The 12791-nt window shown below is 39.9% G+C and overlaps 1 protein-coding gene across 2 annotated transcripts; it reads left to right on the forward strand.

Annotated features, from left to right (window-relative positions):
- Positions 1 to 103: 103 nt before the first annotated feature.
- LOC101159213 (dehydrogenase/reductase SDR family member 13) lies at positions 104 to 12168 on the forward strand. Of its 2 annotated transcripts, XM_011482978.2 has the most exons (6): positions 104 to 308; positions 7995 to 8113; positions 10000 to 10123; positions 10212 to 10415; positions 10483 to 10538; positions 10836 to 11009. In XM_011482978.2, exons 1-6 carry the CDS (start codon positions 119 to 121, stop codon positions 10866 to 10868), a joined length of 726 nt encoding a protein of 241 aa, XP_011481280.2. In that variant the 5' UTR covers positions 104 to 118; the 3' UTR covers positions 10869 to 11009. The 2 variants fall into 2 exon arrangements, with proteins under 2 accessions (XP_011481280.2, XP_004075984.2); XM_004075936.4 differs by having other exon boundaries at positions 10212 to 10538; positions 10836 to 12168.
- The last annotated feature ends 623 nt before the right edge of the window (positions 12169 to 12791 follow it).

A 12791-nucleotide genomic window follows, 5' to 3' on the forward strand; every position in this document is an offset into this window, starting at 1 on the left:
TTCCATCTTTAAGGGAGACACTTCTGATGGGGCAAATCTGGCCATGAGTAGGACATAAATAAACTTTATCAACATAATAAAGCCCTCGCCTCTCACTCCAGACCAGGTGGTGGCGGTAATGCGCCCTTCTGCTGTTTCCCAAAAGCCCAAAACTACACAAGAAGAAGAAGTTGCGTTGCCTTCAAACATGTTGCTCTGCGTCGTTGCAGGCGCAGTCTCCTTTTATTTGCTCATTTATTACGGAGTTTTCAGAGTCCAAAGATGCACAAGTTCAGTGAGGCTGAAAGGGAAGACGGTGATCGTCACAGGTAAAGGAAACTTCAAACTGCCCTGCGTTTGTGATTAGACATACAGAAACGGATGTTTCGTTTGATGTTTGGAGCCGACATGCGTTTGCATGTATGTTTTGGTAAAGTGTAGGCTAGCGTGATTGTGTAGTAGCCCTATTGGTTATACAGTGGATCTGCATACACGTTTTGATTTGCACATTTGTGTGTGTGGAGGTTTGTACGACAGTCGTGTTATAGCCTGTGCTTATTTGTGTTTGCGTGTGTAGATGATGATGTGTGTGATTGTGCAAGAAACGGTCCGACTGTAGACAGCTATTTATGACGTATTAGTGAAATTTAAAGTCCCACTGACTGAGTTCGGTAAACAAAGTTAGAAAGAGATTGACAGATTCGGACTTCCGGCCTAAATAGTTATTCTAATAAACATTCAAATGTGTCAGCAAGCATCTCAATCCTTTTGTATTAACCCAGAGAGTGAACTACAAATGCATTTCAAAATAAAAATAAAAAATCCAAATTGTTCTGCTCGAGTTGTGAATGCAGACATGCAGCGAGGCGGCTGCCAAGGGACCGTCAACAAAGTGCAACTTCTGTGAAACACCCATTCTGTAAAAATCCATAATCTTTTAAAAAGCGAATAAATGTCTACATTTACATGAACTGGTAATGAATAGCTGTCAGCATATTTATGCTACAAAAATATTTGGTAAGAAATCTATCATATTTTGTTGCATATATTTTTCACATTTTAATAGAGAAAGGAATCATGCTTAAGTGATCAATAGCTCTGAAAATACTTAAGCTACAGTCACCAAACTTTCCGTCCTGACTAATCGTGGCCTTTGTGTCTCACTACATGAGAGATTTGGTCAGAAATCCACTTTATTTTTAAGACTTTATCATTTAGAAATGAGGATCATATTTAGTGGAAGTCCACAATAGTTCTGAAGATGTTTATGTTATTGTCACCAAACTTTCTTTACGGACTATTTATTACTTTTCAATTTCTAGTAATTGCAACATAGAAAAAACATCATTCATTTAATTTAGTCCTGGAGTGTACTCAGAAGTAATCCTTTTGATGAAGTTACAAGTAAAGTTTGTTGACAGACACATTTTGAAACAGTAAAATATTTTGTTCTCTAAATATTATTTCACCAAATATGTCTTGTACTTACCTTTTTTCTGAGAAAAGAAAATGCACTTCATTGTTTTAAAATTTCCTGCAGATAATAAAACTAAAAAATTTTCAAATTGATCAAAGTTTAGCAGGGTCTGCCTTGACCTCTCTCATGTAGTCGGACAATAAAGTCATGCGAAGTCAACATAGGAAGTTTGGTGACTGTAGCTTCAGTATTTCCAGAGCCATTAAACATTTTTGACCAAACATGATTCATATTTCAATATGAAAAAAGACGGCCAAAAGCCGTTGTGGTGGATGTGGCAGTGCCAAGCGATGGAAACATCAGGAAGGAGGAACATGAGAAACTGGAGAAATACCAGGGACTCAGAGAAGAACTGGAGAAAGCCTGGAACGTGAAGGTGACAGTGGTGCCTGTGGTAATTGGAGCACTCGGGGCAGTAACCCCCAAGCTGGAGGAGTGGCTACAACAGATACCTGGAAAGACCTCAGACCTCTCAGTCCAGAAAAGCTCAGTGCTAGGAACAGCTAAGATACTGCAGGACCCTCAATTTCCCAGGTCTCTGGTAGAGGACCCGAGCTTGGAGGAGAAACCACCCGCGGAGGGTGAGAGGGGCGGTTTTTTATATAAACACACAGCTTGTTATGGCTTAGGTCAGTGTTTTTCAACTGGTGTGTCGTGGGAAATTACCAATTTTCACTGATCTAAAAACATATATCATCTCCAGAAAATCAGCTCCGTGTTTTTCCAAACAGGTCCTGATAAAACACTGAGTGGTTAGGAACATGAAAGATCATATTTTGATCTTGATTTGGAGCAGACAGCAGAGCTGTTCCTCTTGTTCCACTGTTCTTCATGATCATCATGACTGGAACCAGAAAAAGTTTTCCCCAGTATTTGCATTGGAAGATTATGTTGCCCAATGTGCTCCACATATCTTCCTTGTAATGAGGCAAACAGGTTTGAAATGAACTCTGACGGTCTAAGATGCTTTTTCTTTGAAAGAATGGAGTGCTTAACCAAATGAAACCAAAGTTAAACATGATAGTTTGGGTCTCGCGCTTTTTTTTCATTTCTTCAGGTTTGCCTTTTGTTTTGCTTTGATGCCATGTCAAACCCCCCAGTAACACACCACTCCACAATGGGAACATACCCATGTAGGTCCTGAAAAGGGTGTCACTGATTCCAGGGCAGAAGTACTTGTTTTTATGGCAACTGCATCATCCGAGAGGAAGTCACAGTTTGCTTTGTCCCGTCTGACTTGTAACGGGTGACTTTCCAAAGAGGGTTGCTGTGGTTTTCTTTGTGCTGTTGTCTTACTCTCCCATCACAGTTTCACCTTCCTCAAATGTCTTGTCCTGGATTTGCAAAACACACCTGTCCAGATACACTTTGCTTTCTTTTACCACATTTGCACACTGTTTGGCATCAAAAAGGATACACATGTGATAGAAGGCTAAAAGGGCAGAGTGGATGTTGATGCAGTTGATTAGGTCAGTGTTTTTCAACCTTTTTTGAGCCACGGCACACTTTAACCTTACAAAAAATCCCGCGGCACACCAACATCCAAAACTTAAAAAAAAAAAGAGAAACTCAGTCTGTATTGATCTACAGCCCATCCCTCCACAATCTCACATGCATTTTTGAGATAATTCTTGCAGAAAAAGCTGGAAGCTGCAGCTGTTTTTTTCTAAAAGATGCAATAAAAGATAAGTTAGAAGATTCAAAAACAGTTTGATGTATGTTCGTTGGTTTCAAGACGTTTAACAACAGATCTCCTTGTGTGTCACTCTCACAACCCAATGCATCATGGGAGATGTAGTGCATAAAACGGCCGGAGATCGTTTCTCTGAGCTTCAGTGTTTTGTTCACTTGTTCCACGGTCTGATACCGGATTCTTTGGAAAGTTACATCGCTAAAGACGAGCTTTAGCTGCTATTTTTGTTAGAACTGAGCGACTTTACGAGCTAAATCGGGACAAGGAAGTGAAGACTTTAAGCACTTCTGATTGGTCAGACTGATGACATGTGATTAAGCTCCCCAAGAATGATTGGTGGAGACAGTTAAAGGGGCGGGACTTTTCCAAAATACAGCCGAAGCTGCAGCTGAATCGCGGTACTGTACCGTTATTCTTATCAAAATGTCTTTAATAAAATAAAACAAACGCAAAGAAAAAGTATTTTACGATCTTTTATATTCTTAACTCCTCAGTGTTTTATCAGGGCCTGTTTGGATGAACAGAGAGCTGAAATCCTGGAGATGGGAAATGTTTTTAGATCAGTGAATGAGGGCAATTTCCCGCGGCACACACACTAGGCACACTGGTTGAAAAACACTGGATTAGGTGTTGCATACTCTTATGGATTTCTCTGCGCTTTTTTGCCCAAACACTTGTGACACAGCATTCAAAATATGAGCAGAGCAAAGATGCAGCACAGTAAAGTTGGGAATCTGATTATTTTGCCCAGACACCATTTCATATGCCCTGGCAAGGTACACTGAAATATTTTCCTTGTTGAAGGAAAGAAGGATGCAATTGATGAGAACCCAGCTGTGTTCTGTCTCAATGTGTGCTTTATGTTTTTTGGTTGTGTAGGACAACTTTCTCTTGAATTCCATGAGTCAGTGGGTTATAGATGGAATAGAATTGCTGTTGGAGATCATTTCTGTGACAGGCAGCGGAGGTTTATTTTTTTCCCATCCCTGGCAAAACTAGAGCATAGTACAGGACTCTTTTTCTTTTGGTCAGATATTTTTGTACCACACCACCTGTAGCACCAAGGTAGAGGCTGACAGGAGCTGGTCTCCTCAGATGTTCGACTAAAATCTTTATTCCTGTATCTGTGTGTAGGTGAACAGCAAAAGGATCAATCTGGAGGTGTTGAAAATAACCTTCGGATAACCTTTCATCCCTCTTTGTGTTAACATTAATTCAAGCAACATGTCGTTGTGTAGCCGTGCACTCTTCCTTACTTCGGAGGATATTTTTTCCCAACACATCTTTGGTAAGGATTCGAGTTATGTTGCCAGCCAGGATTTCCTCATCCTGCGTCTTCCTCGGCATGGAGTAAAAGTAACTGCTGACACCACTTCTTACAGCTTTGGCAATCTTTCCTTTTCTGAGATATTTGGCTGGTCTAAATTTTTTGTTATCTTCTTGGTGTGTAATGTCACCAAAGCGCCTAACAACAAAATATATTTTTTTATCCTATTGTTTGGGCTTGTTTTTTTTGGAAAAAAAAATGTATCAAATGTACATCTTGCTGAGGCACGAAAGAATAGAGGACTTTTTTTCTGGATGTCATCTCTCTTTACATGTTGATATTTGAAGGCAAGCACACAAGGATTTCTTTTCAAAAGTGTCTGATTATAGAATGTCAGTCGACGGAGAACGTAGTTTTTTCTGCCCATCCTTGGGTTTTATCTTCTTCCACTGTTTTTGTGTTATCATAATTTTGAATGTTTTTGGTGCTTCAGTGCAGTTTTGGAGAGCACTTTTAGGATGATGAACACCTGTTTTTGACTTTTTTCCCCTTCATGTTGACATGTATACTTTTGGAGAATGGCTTTTGTGTCTTTTGGCCTACAGTCATTCTGTCTTTGTCATTTGTGTCATCTTTGGAATCATGAAATGATTGTTGAGACAGATTGAGTCTTCAGCACTGGTCTTGTCCTGTTCACTTGTTTCTATCTCTTCTACACAGGAAAGCTGTTGTAGATCACTGCTGTCAGTGTCTGCAACACGGTCATTGCTTATTTTCTCCATGTGGTCTGCTGTTGCTTTTTTTCCCCTTTTCTTTTTTAAAGCTTTTGTTTTTAGATTCTGAAGTACTTGCTGAACCGACATGCCTGCTCTAGATCTCTTGCCTGGCAGCTCTAGAATCGGCGTCCTTCTACCAATATACATATCTATCTATCTCTCTCTCTGTCTATCTGTCTCTGTCTCTCTCTCTCTCTCTCTCCATACACATACACTGTCTTTTCTTGGACACGTCTGAACCATCTCGGTCTCTTTGAACAGTAAACTTGCTTGTAACGTTCAAGGAGATTTACTTTACTAAAGTAAATCATCTTTATTAAGTAACTAAACTGTGTTTTAATTTATTAGAAGAGTAAAAAATCTTTATTAGACTGAATACACATCATGCAGTAATGAGTCTACAGTCCAATGAAATATTTTAATTTATGCAGAAATTTAAAGCTGGGGAGAAGCTTTCTATGGTCACCATGTCAATAACAGCAACAAAAAAAAGAACGCGCCAAATTATTACACTATTTTACATGGAAATAGCTCTTGTGTTTTTTTTAGTAATATGTTATGTTAATTGCAGAGAGGAAGTCGCAACACCTTTAAAACCTAAGATAAAAGCAACATCTGGGTTTTTTTTGTTTTGGGAACCCTTTTCTAAGTAACTCCTTTATCTATTTCTAGTCAGTCTTTGCTGTACTTTTGGTTCACACCATCAATGAAATATTCTATCACAAATAAGTAGTTTCTGTTTTCTTTAGAACACGAGGACAGCTGTGTCAGTCAGCTGCAGTCTAAACCAGCTCAACATAGGCACATTTTTTAAGAAAATAAAGTTGCATAAAAGTAATTCATAAATGTTCAGAACACATTTTTTGTTGTCATTGTTTCCTAATTCGGCCTCCAGGTGATGCATTTATATATGAAATCATGTGTTGTATGTGTGCTCCATGAAAAGTTGTCTGACATTACAGGGCTCGACATAGCCATTTGTCCGCTGGCCCGGTCCTGTTTTTCGAGCAGTGCGGACCACAAGACTTTACTTTTCACTTGTCCGCTCGGGCCACTAAAATATCTAACGGTTTATATATTCTTCACCTTTTTCAATAAAGTAAATTTTGCGAAAACGTGTAGATTTACCTCGTCTTCATAATTTGGTTTTTCTGCTAGTCCTGTGTTCAGACTTCAAGGGTTTCTATGGGAAACCTTTGATCACTTCTCCTTCTCTCCCGCCTGCGCGCGCGCGGCTTTCACTGCAGAGCACCACGCGGCACGCGCTCACTACTTTTTTTTTTCAAACTTTATTGAATGTAACAATTCAATACATAACAATGTTAAACAGCAACAACGAAGGCACAAGCCAGTGGGTTATTACAACATTTGATTATAAATCCGACACCGTCACTGAAGAGAGACTGGAGCATGTCAGAGATGTGGAAGACATGGCAGGAATAGATAGGAATATGTTGGATGGAGTAGTGGGTATAATTAGTAGTATGGACAGCAAGATATTTAATGAATGCATTGAAGATGAAACTGTATCCACTAAGCTTTAAGCTGAATGTCAAAGAATTAAAGGCAACTCCAAATACCTGAATCTCAGACTCAAATGCAGTAGAATGTTAAACTACTTAATTTTGTTTTTCTTTACAACACTGTAAGCAGTAAGTATTTCTAGTTAGCTGAATGATCTCAGTTAGACCTGCACAATATGAGGAAAACTCGCGATATACGATATCAGAGATTAAAATTGCGATAGCGATATAATTTGCGGTATATAAACAAACAGCAAAATAACCAAATAACCATTCCCAGTTTAAAAATTATACTCCAAATGACCCACGTTGACATAGGTTACAAACATCTAACATAACGGTGCTCCATCTGATTGGTCAACAATGTGAAGGCGTCCATCCGATTGGTCAAATGCATTAAGGGATTTATTTGATTCGTTAAATGGTTCAAGCTGCCATTAGATTGTTTTAACACATTTAAGGTTTATGATTTATTGTGATATTTGCCGTTAGAAGCACCATGAAAACTTCTGAACTAGTGTTACCTACTACACTGCAGTGCTCTCTTCAAAACATCTGAAACAGACTAGAGCAGATTTAAGTTTGATATGGTCTATTTTCAGTCATTGAAAAGTGTAGAAATAAGTGATGTCACCAGAATGCACCAAATTGTACCATAATAAAAGTTTCCGGGGGGGCATGCCCCCAGACCCCCCTAAAGTTGCAAGCACCTGCGGAGCGGCGGGTCCCGCTATGCGCGGTGTCGGGCCAGTAACTTTCAGGCAGGGCCAGTAAGTTTCAAAAACTACTGGCCCTGTGGGCCAGTGCAAATTTCTGGGCTATGTCAACCCCTGCATTAAAGTGGTCCATGTGTCTCCAGCTCATCAGCATCAGGATCATAGTGAGTCCATGTCTAACGACAGCTGTGTCTCCAAACCAACAATTTTATTAACCTATAGGGTTTCTGCTGGAAGTCCAGCAGCTTAAATAGAGTTCCTTCTGAGAGGAACATGAAAACAATTCACCAAAAGGAGTGCAACATTTCATAAAGTGAACATGAATTCATCATGACACTGTTTATTTGCAGCAAGGTACTAAATGAGACTTTTGTTTGTCATCAAAAAGGAGACGGTGATTGCTTCACTCACCGGGTTCCGGTGAATTTTCACCGGCTACTTTTGAGGCATTTAACATGCATTGTTTTTAAGTGATTGGATGTCGATGTTTCGAAAAATGTCACTTCTTTGAATCCTGTCCTCCAGAATTATTGTTAATTTGTCTGAATGACTTTCCTGCATAGGGAGCAACACTGGCATTGGAAAGTCCACAGCTCTGGCTCTGGCTAGAAGAGGAGCCAGGGTGATCCTGGCCTGTCGCAGCAAAGAAAGAGGCACGGCTGCTGCCTTTGACATCCGCAAAGTAAGCAGTTGCAGATTTGTGAAAGGCACCCAGTTCCAGAATAAACAAAGTAGGGCTGTAGTCGACAATTTGAATAAAAAATATAATGAATTTGAAATTAAAACTATTACAGAAATCTTGTGATCAGTTTTGTGACATCAAATGACTGCCAGCATGGCGGAGCAGACCAGAACACATCGGTAAAATAATAAAATGTTAATAATGTTTATCAAGTTATTACGGTGTCTTTTGTAAGTGTTTCTTTGTCTCAGTTTACAATCTTCTTGTCATTGATCTACTGTAATTGTGGTCAACGAAACATTGAGAAAGGAAAAACTGAAAAGCATGTTTAGAATGATATAAAAGTATTATTTCGTTTTTTTTCAAAATCTTTGTGTTTTTATCTGTTTTATTAATCATTATTTATTCATTCTGCACTAAAAAAAAGTTCTATATATTTTTTTTTAAATACATACTACTCAAATTTTCATGCATTAGGTTCAAACCTAGTGTATATAAGTCCCACTCCAGTCATCTTTTGATTTTTTTTTTTTTAAAGCGTTCCCAGTGGTCATTTAATTATGACTGTGTTTTTTTTTCGGATATCAAATATTTTGTCATTTTATAGACACTGGTCCATCTGCTCCGCTTTCTGCAGAGCGGCAAGACTTCTTCAGAAACTTGCCTCTGGGTCTGTTGGTGCGGAGTAAGCCTGCGCTGATTTCCCATCATTCCTTTGTTTACACTCTGTCCTTCTAGCTTACAGCCCCTCACATCCCCTTAACTTAACATTAGCAGGTCAACAAAAATGGTGAGAAATACAAGAGCTTTCCAGCCGTACAGTTTTTAACCAAAATTCCAGCTCAGACGAGGAAAACAAAGACATTCATGGATCTATTTGTCTGCAAGTGGAGGTATCAGAATGCTGGAGTACCTGGCTGCAGACAAAAGGATAATGACCCCCCCACACACACACCAAAGTGATTATGCTGATTCACATGGATGGCGTCGAGGGTTAAAATGTAAACACTGGAGTAAGAGCTCAGTTTTGCAAGTCTGAACACTTGTTAATATCAATGTTTAAAGGCATAAAACAGTTACTGTTTGTTTGCACTATTTTAAGCTCATCTTGCACACTGCAACTTTATTCTGTATTAGAGACCGTTAATTCACATACAAAGGTTTTAATAAAAAGTGCTTTAATTCGGAAAACTTGTGGAATTTGTGCTCCCGGTGACGCTAATGATGTCAGGGAACCAGGTCCTCCTCTCAGAATGGAGCTTGTGGCCCAACGGCTGTAGCAGCTGCGTCACAGCTCCAAGCATGTTTTTGTCCGTTCCTGATTCTCCATGATTTGAATAAAGAAATACTGAGAAATGCAACTGTAATCCTAATTTCCTTTATTTATGTCGTCCGTCATAAGAAAAATGCAGCAAGGACATGTTAAAACCACCAAAAGATCCATTTCCATTGGAGTGGGTCTTTAGATGGATGGCGGTTCGGTTTGTGAATCATTGATCTTGATTCGCCTCCTAAGTAATGATCCACAGCTCTGATATAAAGAGACATTAAACAACTGATGCTGAATCAAACTTTAGCAACTCAAAGATTTCTTTTAATTGGTGACATATCTGTCATTTAATAATAAGAACAGCTAGGTGCTTGTGCTCAGCAGCTGAGCAGCACTTACGTTTCTTGAAGCTTTAAGCAAAAACCAAATTGCAGTTGGGTCATTGAAGATAAATCTTTGCCTTCATTTCAGCCTGCGTTGGCATATAAAGAATGTAACGAATGTAACCTGTGCTGACTTTGAAAAAGAAATCATTTTAAAAAAAAACCTCTGAGCTTAGTTTCAACTACAGATGTGAGCATCACAGCTGGACTGATCCAGAACTTGTGTTTTCCAGGAAAGTGGAAACAACCAAGTGGTTTTCATGCCCCTGGATCTAGCGGATTTCCGATCTGTTCACAGTTTTGCAGAAACCTTTCTGGAAACTGAACCTAGACTGGACATCCTCATTAACAATGCAGGTGAGGCTGTCAGCAGGCCCATCCCCCACTCTCCTGAGTGTTTGCTGATATGTGTATTAATAATCAAACATGAAACTGAACCTTTCAGGCATAATGGGTCCGGGGCGCACTGTGGACGGCTTTGGCATGGCGTTCGGAGTAAACCACCTGGGTCACTTTCTGCTGACCAACCTCCTCTTGGAGCGACTGAAGCAGTGTGGTCCCAGCAGAGTTGTCACAGTGTCTGCTCTCCTTCACCACCTTGGACGTATTGACTTTGCTTTACTGGGGTCCACAAAAGATTTGGTGTCTGGTCAGTCCACTTGGCAAAACTTTCAAGCTTACTGTAACAGTAAACTCTGCAATGTACTTTTTACCAGGGAGCTGGCAAATCACCTTGAGGGAACTGGTGTCACCTGCTTTACATTGCACCCAGGTCAGTAACGTTTGTATTGTTTCTCAATTAACCCTTGTGCTATCTTAAATGACTCCACCCTTCCATTGACGTGTTCTCCCTACCATGACAAAGGTGGATAAAAGTGGAAAGATTTCATGTAATCCATGGACACCAGTGAGGTTCACAAATCATTGAAGAAAAAAGGTTCAGAGCACTGTCTAGTGGGTCTAGATGACCCAACTCCCAACCTTAAAGTGCCTAGGATAGTACAAGGGTTACGTACATGTGAAAACGCTGTCTACGACTGAGTTTTTGCTTCTTTTTTTTTAATCGTAGGAGTGGTTTACACAGAGCTGTGTCGGAATATGAGCTGGTGGCAGCAGCTGCTTTTGATCCCCGTTGCCAAGCTCTTTTTTCTGGATACTGATGGAGGCTCTCAGACAACCCTGCACTGTTCCCTTCAGGAGGGCATAGAGTCTTTCAGTGGAAGATATTTCTCCAACTGCAGGGTGCAGAACATGGGAGTCAAGGGACGTGACGATTCTCTGGCCCAGAAGCTGTGGGAAGTGAGTGAAAGGTTGACAGGCTTTCACACCAGAGTGAGCCAACATGCAGAAAGGGCTTAAAAACTCAAAGCTGTCATCAGGCTTCTTTTGAGATTCATTTTCTTTGTTGAGTAACTTTTCTAAATTTCTAGGTTTATTGTGGGAATTTGTGTAGAAAGTTCTTTGCAAAGAAATGCGAAAAAAAACCTCTGCTGGTTCAAACGTACCTTAACCCGTTCTCAAAGGAATCTTTTCTGTCACAAATTCCAGCTGTGCATGAGGGAAGCCATTGAAGAGACTTCAGATTGGCAGCTGTTTCAGTTGCATCTGTGGCAAATTTATTAATTATTTTTGTCTTGCATTATCAATCTGTGTTTATTAACTTATTTCATGTATATGATACATATATTACTGTTTTTTTATTTTGTTAAATGTGACTAAAATGATGAAAGTTGCCACAAATCTCCCCTACAGTGATGTACTGTTAAAAACCAAATTGATCACATTTTCTGTTCTTATCAGTCCTCCTCATACTTGAAAAATTATAAAGTGCCATTCGTTTTTAGTTTTTGTAATAAAGCTTTTTTTAGAGGAGTCCCTTCATTTGTTTGTCATGTGATTGAAGCTTTGTGAGATCTGCGACATGTTTTCTTGTAAACTGTTACTTGATGTGCGCTTTCACGTCATACAAAAACAGGACATAGTGCTCTTGTGGCTTGCCTTTTTTGTCCTCATTCTAAAACTGCGTTCACACTAAATGTGATTCTTGCTTCTGGCTGGCCAGTTTCAATGTGAAGTCAATGGTACAGATGTGATCTGAGGTCCTCCGTCGCGATTTAAGCGTCAGGCGCGGCGGTTCAGCAGCAGCACAATTTGACTGGCGTGGAAATATCTGAACATTGGCTAGAACGCTGCGTCGCTTCTACCAATCAGGGACTCATCTATGGACCTGTGATGTGATTGGTGACGCCACCAGCTCATTGGATCGGCCACGCCAACCCCGGGAGGCTGGCTAACAGGCAAAGACGGGAGCAGCAGGAGTATTGGGGAGACAGCCTGCTCAGGTCTCCTGAACGTAATTATATTTTTCTTATTTTCATTGAGGCAATAACAAAAAAAAAAAAGGGGTTTTAATTTTATTCTTGTTTTTATTTTATCTGTCTTGGGTCAATGCGGGACAGTCAGTCTTCAAACGCAGGAGTGAACCAAGAGAATCTGAATAAGCTCATGAACCCAGACATGAGATGGGATTACTGATGCTTTTGTGGAACTTTTTTAACGCTTCTGTAATCTTAGATGACCCCACCCTTGCATTGACGTGTTCTCCCTACCATGACAAAGGTGGATAAAGGTGGAAAGATTTCATGTAATCCATGGACACCAGTGAAGATCACAAATCATTGAAGAAAAAAGGTTCAGAGAACTGTCTAGTGGGTCTAGATGACCCAACTCCCAATGTTAAAGTGCCTAGGATAGCACAAGGGTTACGTGTGAATACATCATTAAAGACTTGGAAATAATGTGCCCTTTGCATGGTAGAAGGTTCTGTAATTCCGCTTCAACACAAGAAAAATGCTGAACCTTATCACGAAGAAGGAAAGGTAAGTAAATCCCTAAAAAGAATTGAGGAAATTGTAAAATACAATTTTGAAAACGTGTTGGTCTGGATTTGGGAATCAAATGGGATCGCCACTGAAGATCTACAGCCTCTACTATAGAGACATTAGGTAACTGATACTAAATCAAA

This window comes from Oryzias latipes, chromosome 13 (assembly GCF_002234675.1).
Source record: "Oryzias latipes chromosome 13, ASM223467v1".
Classification (NCBI taxonomy): domain Eukaryota; kingdom Metazoa; phylum Chordata; class Actinopteri; order Beloniformes; family Adrianichthyidae; genus Oryzias; species Oryzias latipes.